This window comes from Calonectris borealis, chromosome 19 (assembly GCF_964195595.1).
Source record: "Calonectris borealis chromosome 19, bCalBor7.hap1.2, whole genome shotgun sequence".
Classification (NCBI taxonomy): domain Eukaryota; kingdom Metazoa; phylum Chordata; class Aves; order Procellariiformes; family Procellariidae; genus Calonectris; species Calonectris borealis.
Window position 1 is genome coordinate 7,664,747 of NC_134330.1, and position 13,608 is coordinate 7,678,354.

General features: G+C 49.2%; 1 protein-coding gene across 1 annotated transcript; it reads left to right on the top strand.

Moving 5' to 3' along the window:
* The first annotated feature begins 806 nt into the window (after window positions 1-806).
* Window positions 807-13,552, top strand: UNC45B (unc-45 myosin chaperone B). Its single transcript, XM_075168862.1, has 20 exons — window positions 807-998; window positions 1,134-1,303; window positions 2,099-2,135; window positions 2,475-2,650; window positions 3,200-3,289; window positions 3,622-3,789; window positions 4,937-5,105; window positions 5,381-5,551; window positions 6,380-6,551; window positions 6,909-7,209; window positions 7,612-7,706; window positions 8,386-8,527; window positions 8,975-9,115; window positions 9,714-9,841; window positions 10,310-10,376; window positions 10,748-10,861; window positions 10,962-11,077; window positions 11,437-11,554; window positions 11,666-11,821; window positions 12,734-13,552. Exons 2-20 carry the CDS (start codon window positions 1,142-1,144, stop codon window positions 12,998-13,000), a joined length of 2,790 nt encoding a protein of 929 aa, XP_075024963.1. The 5' UTR covers window positions 807-998; window positions 1,134-1,141; the 3' UTR covers window positions 13,001-13,552.
* The last annotated feature ends 56 nt before the right edge of the window (window positions 13,553-13,608 follow it).

Below are 13,608 nucleotides of genomic sequence, written 5' to 3' on the forward strand. Positions count from 1 at the left end.
CCTATTGCCAGTTCCCCCATTTGCTTTTTAACTGGGATGCTTGAAGGTACACGTGGGAAAGCAAGGCCTGCGTTTTGGGGGAGATAAGTCACAAAGCAGAATTCCTGATTGACTGTGACCCCTGGGAAACAGCAGGGTTTGAAAGGCTCAGCTCTTTCGGAGCTGCTCTGTCTGCTGGTGTCACTCAAGTTGAGACCTGAGACACTCATCACAGCAGTAGGCCAGTATGCTGCGGGTCAGACGGCTGTTAGTCTGTGCTGGTGGGCTGCCAAATGAGGGGAGGTGGACATGAGTGGGATTTCCACCGGGGTGGGCTCCCAAAGGCCCTGCGAGGAGGAGGCAGCGCTGGGTGAGAATCTGCTTTCCGTCCCAGGGTGTTCTGGAAGGTGCTGGGCGCTGCCGCAGCTGCTGGCATGGGGCCGCTTGTCCCCGAGGCTCAGCTGTCTCATGCTTCCCTAAATAGAAAGGGAAAAGGGTCTGAGCACTGCGACGGGGGTCAGCCATTCCAGCCGTGGGCTTTTTTATCATGAACCCCCCCCCGTTCCTGCTCCCCGCAGCCTGTGCAGCTCTGCAGGTAGAGGGAAGCTGGGATTTCTCCCGGTGGGTGGGAGAGGGTCCCCTCTCGCTGCAGAGGGGTGCTGCCCGCTTGCACGCAGGTGCCCCCCTGAGCTGGGCTGGCTGCCGGGGGCCCTGGCTCGCAGCCTTCCCCAGGCACTATATAGGACGGGGGGGACGAGGAGGGGGACAGGCTGCGGTGACAGGTGACGCTGACAGGCAGCAGGAGCTGCCAGGTCCTGCCCAAACTTGGAGCGAGAGGCGAGCTCTTTCCTGAGCCACGCGGACCCTCCGTGGTGCTGGCGAACTTCTTTAATTATTCTTTTTTTTGTTGTCTGTCTTTCTTTTATTAATTGACTCCTAAGAATCTACAGAAGAAGCTTTTGAGAAGCCACAGCCCTGAGGAGCAATTTAGGTCTTCATTTTCCAAACTCTTCAGCCTGGTAAGCTGCTTTTATTAATGTGTGTGTGAATTATATGTCGGTCTCGTGGTGAAGCTCAGCCTGGTGGAGTAGGCGAGCAACCCCGGTGACACAGGCAGCTGAAAATGGGACACAAATTGATGTTTTTCCTTAAAGCTCTCCAGATGGAGGATCCCATCCAGCTGAAAGAGGAGGGCAATAAATATTTTCAGGCCAGCGACTACGAGAAAGCTGTGCAAAGCTACACTCAAGCCATAAAGCTCAACAAGGACAAGGCGCTGCAGGCGGTGCTGTACAGGAACAGGGCAGCGTGTTTCCTCAAAAAGGTGAGAAAAGCTCCTGGCTTGCCTGGGCAGTGCTGAAGGGGAGAAGAGCAGGGAGGCAGCCAGGGGTGCTCGCCAGCCAATAAATGGAATAATTCCATTTTTTGAATAGGGTGTTTGCAAACTGGTCTGAAATTACTTGTTCTGGGCTTGTCCTGGAGCTGTAAAGCTGCCTCCCTGCTTCAATCCTGATGGGGCTGAGCATGCTGGTTCAGCTCAGAGAGGGTCCCATTTAATCACTTTGAAGCAAAAGCTTTTGGCAGCCAGCCTGCTCCACGCTACAGGAGAGCTCTGTCAGCCAGGGGTCGGGGTGCAGAGGCATTGATCTCGCTTTCTGTCCCAGCACAAGAGAAGTAGATGTAGATATTTAGCAAAACAAAAAGTTATTAGTGACTGTACCAAAACTGTCTCAGCTCCCTGCAGTCAGCTTGTAAGGGGCCTGCTGTGGGATTTTAGCCGATTGCTTGCATGTTCCTGAATTTTCATTATTCCAGAAGTGACACCAACCCAGAACAAAATGCAGATAGGCTGTTGTGAGTATCCCCTCTCCCATCGCTGCCTGCCGTCTGTTGCTGCATCATCATCATGTTGTCTCACCTGTGTTACAGATCTTTTCCTCCCTCCCCTGTCAGTGATTAAAAGGTACCTAAGCTCCCATCCTTCCTTCTGTAGGCTGCTGCTGGTTTCACTGGGGTGTCCTGTTAGTAAGTGGGAACAGAGAGGTCGTGGTATGCATCAGCAATGGGGACGTGCCTTGCTGCTCCGCTGCTAACAAATCTCTCCCTTCTGGTTTAACAGGAGGAATATGCCAAAGCAGCCTCGGATGCATCTAGAGGTAAGGAAGGGGCTGGTTTTGGGAAAGGAGAGCTGTGTTTCTGGGTGTGCTTGCTCCAGCCTGCTCTCACATCTGCTTTTGGGGCACTGTGGGTCTTATTCCTTGATGTCGACTAACACCCAAGTGCTGAGGCCACCAGGGAATTAATGGAGAAGGTAGAAAAGAAGATGCACCGATTTGGTGCGTCAGTGCGATTGATGCTGATCAGGTACCAGTTCACTCACAACGTTAACAACTACATCTCGAGGAGCTGTAGTCACTGTAAAGCCACTCACAGTTTACACGGAGGATTTCCAAGAAGCAAACTCTGATGCCTGGTGTTTTGGATCACTTTCCCAGCTATTGACATCAATTCCTCGGATATCAAAGCCTTGTACCGGCGCAGCCAAGCTCTGGAAAAATTGGGGAAATTGGACCAAGCATTCAAAGATGCTCAGAAATGCGCCACCATCGAACCCCGCAACAAAAACTTCCAGGAGACCCTGAGACGACTGGGGGCCAACATCCAGGAGAAGGTAAATGCCGGGGGAGGAGTCCCAGGTTCACAGGCCAGGTGTGGGAAGTTCTTGCTCTGCGTTACGCTGATGGATTATTGGTGATACTGGAAACTCATAACAATGTAGGGGGATAAATAGGCTCTGTTAACTGGAAGTTCATACTTGATGCATGTAAATTGAGGATCAGACTGAATGGTTAAATTAAAGAGTGTGGCAACTCCTGAGGCTGGCCTGGTCCTGAATGTCTTGGTACGGTCTTGGCAAGGAACTGGACCAGCTTTGGACTGGGTCTGGCAGTCACCACCTTGACTTAGTTACCTTTACGCAGGTGAAGAAGTCCCTGCATCACTAGGTACCGTGAGGTCTCCGAGATGATGGCTTAGGGCTGGCTCTGCCTGTGCCGATGAGTCTGAGATGGGTAATTGATGCTCTCTGAGAAGTGACACCTATTTCGTTATTCAGCTTAGATTCTGTGGTTTGAGGGTCTGTGGTGTCCTTGAAGTGATAAAGGAAAATTGCTCCTCGATTTTCTCCCTCTGATGCTCCACGCACTCTCTGTTGGCACAGCTGCACATTCAGTTCTCCACGGACTTGAGGGTGCAGAAGATGTTTGAAATCCTGCTGGATGAGAACAGTGAGAAAGAAAAGCGAGAAAAGGTGAGAACTGTCCTGGACTTGACAGGACAAATTGCTATTGTTTAATGTCAGAGGCAATTCCAAAGGTGGGACCAGACTGGACTTCTGCTCGGGCCCATCTCTGCCACCTTCCCCATGTTTCCCTCCAAGCAATGACCCTCTTGGGCAGAACAAAGCCAGTCCCGATGCACCTGGAGAAACTGCTTGGTGGGCTCAGAGCTGGTCCACTGCATCCATCAGGAGATGGCCACCCCACAGCTCCCACCAGGACATCCCAGAGCTGCACGGAGGTGTTTTGGAGGCTGCCGGCACAGCCGTGCTGCTGACCCCTGGTTCCTCTGTCTCCCACCCAGGCTGCAAACAACCTCATAGTCCTGGGGCGGGAAGAAGCGGGTGCCGAGAGGATTTTCCAGAACAACGGGGTCAGCTTGCTGCTGCAGCTGATAGAAACCAAAAATGCTGAGCTGATCCTGGCAGCCGTGAGGACGCTTTCGGGCATGTGCACGGGACATAAGGCTCGGGTAAGTAATGGAGTGCTTGAGACCTTCACTGCTATTGCCTTGCACCTTGGGGGAGTGGAAAATTGCAATAGTTCACGATGTTTGTGAGCAGTGGGGAAAAATTAAATCCTACAAGTAAAATTTTTAATTCTGGGGAAAAAACCCACAAATAAGCAAGTGGGGTTAACACAGACCATTGAAACTACCCCTGTTACCCCTCCTCATCTCCCTATGGTGTTCCCTACGGTGCCTTCATGTGTGCTGGTGAAGTTAAACTTAGAATGAGTTGTTACGATGTAAGTTGTGGTGAACATGGCTGGGTCAAATCCATGTCCTTCATCACAGGTCTCAGAAAAGCAACAAATAATGAACTTTGGGAAAGTTTTGTCCGAGGCTTAGATGAAGGAAAGCAGGGAGGACCTACAAGAACGTTAAGATTCCTGGGAAGGGTCCCAAGGCAAGTCCCAGGGGTCTCTTGGCCACCTAATATCTTACCCTACACCAAGACAGTTTTTATACAGTGTAAAACAGCTCATAAGAAGCCCTGTCTGTGGTACATGGTTGGAAGCAGGAGAGGGACACGTGCAAAATGAATATGCGTGTCGGTGTAACGGCGCAAAGGAGTGGGAGGGAACTACAACACAATAAAAATAAAATCTGCTGGATAAAAATCCAGTGGAGACCTATTATATGTCATATATATGTGGAGAGATATTATATGTCATATGCAAAAATGCTGTTCTGCAAAGCCCTCTAGGTCCGTGTGTTTCTGAACATGCCTCCCGTGAATTACTGATGTGCCACCACGCGCGGGGACAGGCTGCGCGGTGACACTGGGTTTGCTCACAGCCAGGATGGGGTTTATGCACCAAACAGGCTCTGTGTTAATAACCTTGCCTCAGGGTCTCTTCCAAACCCAGCCATGCTCATCTCAGCATCCTCGCTGGAAATAGTCTATTGCATTACTGGCAACCCTAGATTTTAGGAGTTGTCTTATTACAAATGAAAAAAAGGATGAAAAGCAAAACTCCGCTTTGTAGTGTCTCAGGATTCACCCAGGTAAATACTTTCTGTGTACAAGCTGAGCCTGACCTCTCTAAAGCCTGCGGGAAGGAAAGGCTCGTACCCTTCGCTAACAGCTGCCCTGCTCTCTCCTCTCTGGGGCCAGGCCACCGCCATTCTCCATTACCTGGGCATTGACAACATTTGTATGTGGATGTCGGTAGACAATGAAGAAATCTCCCTGGCTGTCTGCAACCTCCTGCAGACCATCACGGACTGCTTGCTGGGCCAGGGGAAGGAGGAGCATCACGGGAAGGAGGAGGCTGTAGTGCTAGGTAACGGTGCATGACCTGCAGTGGTCCTTCGGTCTTGCTGGAGGAGGAGCAGGGAGGGCTCTGCTCCTGGGATGTCCCCCTTATTCTCTCATGCAGTGGGGTCTTTACCCTTCAGCTGTCCAGGATCACAACCTGCACACAGCTCTTATCCTCATGGTGTTAACTCAAACACCTCTGTTCCAGCCCTGCAGTGGCTTTGAATGGTTATCACTGGGTTCACCTGCTCTCAAAGGTAACTTCTTGTAACTGGCTGCTACTGTCTTGCTTCTGTGTAGACACTAAAAAAGATTTGAAGGTGATCACAATGCGTTTGCTGGATATGCTGGTCAGTAAGAAAGTATCTGGGCAAGGGCGAGACCGAGCTCTCAACCTCCTCAACAAGAATATACCGAGGAAGGACCTGAAAGACCATGACAACAGCAGGACCATCTTTGTCATCGACAACGGTGAGCCCTTCCCCTCCATCCTGTTCTCGTTTGGGAGATGTGGAGCTGTCTATTCTTGCCTGAATCCCTGTAGAACTGATCCTCTCTATAAAATAAATCCTCTCTGGCTTTTTTTGGTGCATGCAAGTCTGGAGCAAAGTTAAACTCATTAGCAGGAAACAGTATTAAGATTAAGAGAAAAACTGTGTAATGAGAACAAGAATTTTTCAGTTTCTAGAGGACTGACTTAACTTCCCTGGTTAGCTTCTTCCGACGGATTTGCTAATGTTAGGAGGATTTGGCTTGGATAAATTGTCTAGCTTAGACAGGATGAGACGAGCACCTGCTGAGTTTGCTGGTTCCTTAAACCAGTCACTCCTAAAACTGGAAGGGGTGAGGAATTTGTGTGGGGTGTGTTTTTGTACTAATTCCAATGCATACAGGTCTTACCATTTTGGTGGAAGTTACTAAAGAACACTTTAGCGAAAGGAGGGTTAAGACATCCAAAATCACTTGAAAGTCGCTGACTTTTCCTCCAGCCTCGCAGGTCAGTAGGTTTAATGCCTCCTGACAAAAATAACTGATCCAGCCAGGGACCAAATGCACAGTTTTGCTTATCTCGCTCCGAGAGGTGGATAAAAGCCTGATGCTGCAAACCTGTAACCTCACCAGCAGAAGCTCCTCCCCAGTAAATATCTGAGTGCCTTCTTTAAGGCTTATGTGATTAGGCTGCAAAGTAATCAAAAACTGTCCAAGCTGGCTATTTCACTGCAAGAAACCAAGAATAGTAGCTTGAGTTTTGTACTGGCCCTCTCCGCTCTAACAGCCGTATCTCTCCATTGTTTCCAGGCTTAAAAAAGATACTGAAAGTGGTGGGCCAGATTCCCGAGATGCCTGACTGCCTGCCGCTGACAGAGAACACCCAGCTGACTGCCTCCGTCCTCCTAAATAAACTCTACGATGACCTGCGCTGCGACCCGGAGCGTGACAACTACCGGGTGATCTGCGAGGAGTACATCAAGTGAGTCGGGGCTGGCTTCCTGGGGCTGAGCTGGCCCAGAGGCACAGGAGCGGGAGGTCTTAAGGATGAGATGAAGCACTTGCAATCCACTCAGATGTCAAATTGAGGGCCTGGGAGGTAATGATTTGCTTGAGATCCTGCTGGATCCTTCAGCTGGGATCCTCAGATCCTCGCATTGTATTCCTACCTGCTGGTTCACAGCCTTTGCATGAATTTGGGCTCGGCTGTGTCCCAAACACCTATATATTTCAGCAGTGGAGCTCAGCTCCTGATCTGAGCGAGGACCTTCCCTGCCCAAGGGAATGAGAAGTGTAAGCAACTACTGTTCCACAGGCTGACTCCCTCTATCCCATGCAGGAGCAAAATCGACCCACAGGACATGGATAAGACACTCAATGCCATCCAGATGGTGTCTGGAGTTCTGCAAGGGCCCTTTGACTTAGGCAACAAGCTGCTTGGCATGAAGGGAGTCATGGAGATGATGGTTGCCCTGTGTGGGTCCGAGAGGGAGATTGACCAGCTGGTGGCTGTGGAAGCCCTCATCCATGCCTCCACCAAGCTGAGCCGGGCCACCTTCATCATCTCCAATGGGGTGACACTCCTGAAGGAGATCTACAAGAAGACCAAGAATGAAAAGATCAAAATCCGAGCCCTGGTGGTAAGGATGGCAGCCCCTGCCTCTGTCGCCTGCCACACTCACCAGTTTAACCCCAAATTTGGGAGAGGGGGGAGGTCCCGGGAAGGTGTTGGGTTCACCAACATAAACCAGGGAATGGTTTATGGGGTTTCCCCCTACAAGGAAGGGGGAGATGGCAGACCAGGAGAGCACATGGATTATTGGTAACTTTGAAGGCCAAACTTGTTAATCTTCCATTCAAGACATCCAATAAGAGCACAAAACCTCACTTTGTTGTGCTGCAAGTTGCATGATCTACTGGGTACTAGACTCTGCTTTGTTAGAACTGACTTCAAACTTTAGATATGGGATTAGGCTGATTCGGGGCAGCAATACTGGATTAATGAACCTTTCTCACTGGTGCACCCTCTTCATCCTTCTCAGGGTCTCTGCAAGCTGGGCTCAGCAGGAGGTACAGATTATGGCCTGAGGCAGTTTGCCGAGGGGTCCACTGAGAAGTTAGCCAAGCAGTGCCGAAAGTAAGTGATTTTACTTTTTTTTTCTTCTGTTGTTCCATACTTTGCAAAATACAACACGCTCCTTTCCCCAGAGATCCTGCCCACATATTGCCGTCATTTACTGCCTGACAGCTGACAGTGCCCCCAGAGCCATGGCACTGGGACCTGGAGCTCTTCTGTGCCTCAAGCAGCCATATGTTCCTCCTGCCTCAATATCCAGATGAGGCTTCTCCCTCCCTCACTTCCCATGTGAGACACCAGACATGGTGCCTCCCTCTTCGCCACAGTGGTACAGCCTCATCAAGTGCTATCTAGAATATGCACAAGTACCTTTTGAAGGTGAACTTAGCAGGTGGACTAACCAAGGAGGTGGGATGAAGTTAGGAAGTGACTGAATGGGTGATCATTGCCGCTGGCACTGGATAGCTGGGCATCACGCGTTTCATGTGACGGTGAAGGCAAAGCAGTGCTGAGTAGCTGCCCTGGTTTGTCTTTCCCTGCAGCATTTAGATCCCTCAAGTTGGGCCATGGGAGGAAGGTCATGTCTCAAGGGAAGCATCCACACTTTAGGAGCTGCAGCAGAACCTGAGTACATATTTGGGCCTGAAACCTTCTCAATATCTGTTTTTCCTCCCTCTTCTCCCAGATAAATTAGTCCTGGGTCCTGAGATAGAAATGTGGATGTTTTTCTCTCTTCCAGATGGTTGTGTAACACCAGCATTGATGCCCGCACTAGGAAATGGGCTGTGGAAGGGCTGGCATATCTAACCCTCGATGCAGATGTGAAAGATGACTTTGTTGAAGATGAGCCAGCCCTGCAAGCTATGTTTGAATTAGCCAAGGTCTATCTCCTTACCTTGTTCCCTCATTCCTCTGGTAGCATCAAGTTCTCCCAGCTCTCCAGCCCAACACTGTCTTCCCAGGCAGGAGGAGCTGTGGCCCCTAGTTTAAACCTCTAGTTTAGCAAAACCTCAGTTTTGCATGTGCCGCAGAGACACCTCAAGGTTATCGACCTGTTCTTCTCCCAAGGCTGAGGAAGGTTGCTCTTACCTTTACTGTCAGCAACTGCATGAAAACCAAAGGCATCAAGGTGTTGACAGCATCTGATGATGTCAAACAGCCTGTTTGACCATAAAAACTTTTGTTTTTCCCTGCCCCTGGGCTATAAAGCTGGGGGTGAGCCTAAGAACGCTTCAGCTAGTGCAAAGCACCATGACGGCAGTTCTAAGGGACCTGTTTCTTTGCCGTGTCCTCCTCACCCTCACATAAGCTTTTATTTTTCTGTGCAGACAAGTGACAAGACTATCTTGTATTCTGTGGCTTCTGCGCTGGTGAACTGTACCAACAGCTATGATACCAAGGAGCTGGTCCCAGAGCTGGTGCAACTGGCAAAATTCTCCAAGCAGCATGTGCCTGAGGAGCATCCAAAGGTAGGTTGTCCACAGCCAGGGAGCTGGGAGGAGGTGCTTGGATCTGAAGACTCTTTGGTGTATCCATTGCCGGATAGACCTCAGCTCTCATAGAATCATAGAATCATTAAGGTTGGAAAAGACCTCTAAGATCATCAAGTCCAACCGTCAACCCAACACCACCATGCCCGCAACACCATGTCCCTAAGCGCCTCATCTACACGTCTTTTAAATACCTCCAGGGATGGTGACTCCACCACTTCCCTGGGCAGCCTGGTCCAATGCTTGATAACCCTTTCAGTAAAGAAATTTTTCCTAATGTCCAATCTAAACCTCCCTTGGCGCAACTTGAGGCCGTTTCCTCTAGTCCTATTGCTTCTTACTTGGGAGAAGAGACCAACCCCCACCTGGCTACAACCTCCTTTCAGGTAGTTGTAGAGTGCAATAAGGTCTCCCCGAGCCTCCTCTTCTCCAGGCTAAACAACCCCAGTTCCCTCAGCCGCTCCTCATAAGGCTCCTGTCTCTGAGACTGAAATTGCTGTGCTCTCCAACCAGGCTTGGCTGTAGTCAGCAGATGGCAACTGCTAAGGGGTAATCCCTTTCCAATGTCCCCCCTCAGGACAAGAAGGATTTTGTGGTGAAGCGGGTGAAGCGGTTGCTGAAAGCTGGCGTTGTCTCTGCCTTGGCCTGCATGGTGAAGGCGGACAGTGTCATACTGACGGACCAGAGCAAGGAGCTCGTTGCCAGGTGCCTTCATTGCTGTCGTGGGAGCTGGGGGTGCTGGCCAGCCCGTGAGCCACCGAGACGGGCGCCTGGGCTGGCTCCGTGCTTCGCGGGGTGGTGCATTCTGCCTACAGGGACGAGATGAAAGGGAGGTGGAGAAAAGATTTAAACCCAGTTTTTCTTAAGCAATGTCATAAAAATCCATGTTCTGACCTTGAAGCTGGCTTACAGGGCTGCCTTGCTAGGATGCATTTTGAACTTCTAGTCCTCTGTACTGGTTTTGGCTGGAATAGAGTTCATCTTACAGACCTGGAAACTTTTTATTGTGCCTTTTGTGGCTTCCTCCTAGAGTGCTGTGGGCATGGGATTAAACATCTGGAATTTACCTGGTGGATCTGGCAGCCCTGCAAAACCTTAGCCCTCTTCCATGAGGGATGTGTGTTATTGCCTTCCCGCGTGGCTGTTTCACTAAGTGATGTTGTGCTTCTGCAGGGTGTTTCTTGCCTTGTGTGAAGACCCCAAGGACCGCGGGACCATTGTCGCTCAAGGCGGTGGAAAGGTGATTACTTTTACGTTTGCAGCCCAACCTGACGTGCAGTTAAGATCTGTTGGGAGCCTGCAACGTGTCTACAGTGAGGGAACGTGGTAGAAAAGCATCAGATGTCTTGGTAGCCCCTGGGGCGCAGACTGACACTCCAGTCCTATCTCTGCAAGCCTCCAAAGAAGCAATCTTCTTGAAACAACTGTGTGTGAGCTATAGGCTCTGGTGTGGTGCCTGTTTGGGAACAAAAGCAAGACATCACTGTGGGCTACAGTCCAGACCCATTTCTTCAACAGACACATCTTTATGATATTTTTAACTTATTTTAGTATATTAAGGCGAGCCTTTAAATCTTCTCAGGCATCAAATGCTTTCCTGTGTGTCACTAGGCCCTGATACCTCTGGCTGTGGAAGGCACAGAAGTTGGCAAGATAAAGGCTTCTCATGCTCTGGCAAAAATTGCTGCTATATCCAATCCAGACATGGCATTCCCAGGGGAGAGGGTAAGCTGGAAAAAAAAAAAAATCTTGATAATTGCTTTTGCAAATGAAAATTGCCAAGATCTGTGAGCTGGAAAAGCAGTGAGATGCCTTCTCTTCTTAGGTGTACGAGGTGGTGAGGCCCCTCGTCAGCCTGCTGAACACAGAGAGAGATGGCCTCCAGAATTACGAGGCTCTGTTAGGTCTCACTAACTTTTCAGGAAGAAGTGATAAACTTAGGTGAGTTTAACTGCTTTTTGACCTTCTTTCTTCCCCAGGAGTGAATGTGAGTTTCAGTTCAACGCTTTTCTTGCCGGACTATGAAGACTGGTCAGTTTGAGCTACCTTTGGCAGAGCTACAAAGGTCCTAGAACTAAAAGATTAATAAAATAGCCAGGAAGAGAGGAGTGGCACATTTTTCTCTAGAAAGAGGAAAGATGTGAACTTAATCTGCATTCGATAGGGAATGAACCACATGTCATGAGCTCCAGTGCTGTGGACACTGATTTGTTTCAAGGCCTTCCCTGCCTGCAGTTGATATTTTAAGTTGGTTATTGCTGGTCCCGTGATGTTTTTTATTTGACTGCTCTTCAACACAGGATGAAGATAGTCAAAGAGAGGGCCCTGCCTGATATAGAAAACTATATGTTTGAGAATCACGACCAACTTCGACAGGCAGCCACAGAGTGCATGTGCAACCTGGTGGTCAACAAGGAGGTAACTCACTGGGCATCTCGGATTTGACTGCGTGCACCAGTTCGTGAGCCACTGCGATGCGGCATTCCGAAATGTGTTACCTCTGGATATCATGGGGTTCTTTTTTTTTAGGTTCAGGAGCGGTTTGTGGCTGATGGAAATGACCGGCTGAAGTTGGTGGTGTTGCTGTGTGGTGAGGATGATGAGAAAGTCCAGGTTGCAGCGGCAGGAGCCCTGGCCATGCTTACAGCAGCACAAAAGAAACTCTGCTCTAAGATGACTGAAGTGGTAAGACCGTAAGTCTGATTATTGGCAATGTAGACATACCCTTGAAGGGGCCTGGCTCGGTCATAAAAATGCCTCTCAAAAGGAAGATGTAGTCCACCAGTTTGGTAGTGAGGAACTTAGTGGTGAAGCTGAGACCTCGGGTGTGCACGCTCCTATCCATCCCTGCACAAAGTAAACCAGCCTGCCTTACACTAGTCTTCATCTCGGAGCCGCAACATTTTTATATAGCTATTCTTCAAGCTAAGTCCAGAATGCTGTCAAGCAAGGCTAGGAATGCAGAATACTATTCTATAGGCCCTTAAAGCTTTTGATAAATAACCTGAAATCCAAACCTTGTTTCACTCAGAAATGAGAAGAGCTTAACAGACAACCTGTTGAGCTTTACAGATCCCAAAACATCTCCATTTCCTGCACAGATCTGTATGTCCTGAGAACCCGGACCCTGCGTAGCTGAGTATCTGTGAAGACCTGTGGTTGAGAACTCGTGAACCCTGTTGTGTCGCACACATGCTGGTGTTGGACACTGGGGCTTGTTAGAATAAAAATGATTAATCAAGCCAAAGGAGGGGCTCAGGAAAATCCGTTTGGGGAGTGGGTGGTCTGCTGCTGGTCACCTCAGCTGTGTCAATACTCTGATCAGATTCTTTGCAGAGAGATTATGCAGCAGCCTAAACATGAAACGTGTTTGGTGTGGTGCTAGTGCCATGAAAGCTTCTGACTTTAGCGTAACAAAAATTTGGGTTCAAAAGTTTGGAGTCAGGTTTCCTTAAAGAATCAAATAACCGTACCTGACATGAGCATTGAAGAGGTGAGTCCCTGCGCTTCCTTCTGCTGAGAAATGCCTTGCCAATCTCGCGTTCTTGGTTGAGGTATTCTTCAGATCAATACTAATGATCTCTCTCTCCCTTGAAGACCACCCAGTGGCTTGAAATCCTGCAGAGGCTCTGCTTGCATGATAACGTGGAAGTGCAGCACCGAGGACTGGTCATCGCTTTCAACTTAATCGGTGCTGACAAAGAGCTAGCGAAGAAGCTGGTGGAGACAGAGTTCCTAGAGATTCTGACATACATTGGCAAGCAAGAAGATGACCCCAAGAAGCAACACATCATTAATGTAGCACGTGATTGCCTTGCAAGATGCATGGATTATGGGCTGATCAAACCTCTCTCTCAGGCATGAGGAAATGAAAAGCACCAAAAAAGGCTGAGTAGGGGGGGAAAAAAGCTACTGAGGAATGTGGAAAAGTGAGAGCCATGAGGAAAACCTAATGCCATTGTCAAGGCACGGAATAGCTTGGGGACAACTCTGGAGGATCAGAAACTGTATGAGAAAAAGGGGGGCATTTGCCTGGGAAATTTGGAAAGTGTTCCTCTGAGTAATTCCCAGATGGTGTAAATCCTTTCTTTGCCCCCATTCAGCTGATAATGATGAAAGCTTCAAGGCCCAGCTGTAAAAGGGTCTGTAAAAGTGTGCTGGGGGCTGTTGGAAGGAAAGTCAACTGAGCTGAAATCTGTCCTGCAGCCGTCTACAGCTCCTGGTACTTCTGGAATTCCTAGCAATGGTGGAACAGGGAGGGTTAAATGCCTTCTGTTCTGTAGTCAGAAAACAGGTTGGGTTTTAACTGTGTGCTCTTTTGTTCATTTATGGTATTTTTAAACAGCCTTAAGTGGTGTGCCAAAGCGTGAGGATGGTGGATGAATTTTTAATAAATTCACTACTTTGTTCCATGTGGAATTTGTGTTCTGCCTGTATTAAGCAAATGGCGAATCTATGGCAACTCCCACTTG

Excerpts from the sequence above, each read along its gene's own strand:
- UNC45B (XM_075168862.1), top strand. The coding sequence starts at position 1,142 with ATGGAGGATCCCATCCAGCTGAAAGAGGAGGGCAATAAATATTTTCAG. Across the intron at positions 5,106-5,380 it reads GGAGGAGGCTGTAGTGCTAG|ACACTAAAAAAGATTTGAAG; the intron begins GTAACGGTGCAT and ends GCTTCTGTGTAG. Across the intron at positions 5,552-6,379 it reads CATCTTTGTCATCGACAACG|GCTTAAAAAAGATACTGAAA; the intron begins GTGAGCCCTTCC and ends CATTGTTTCCAG.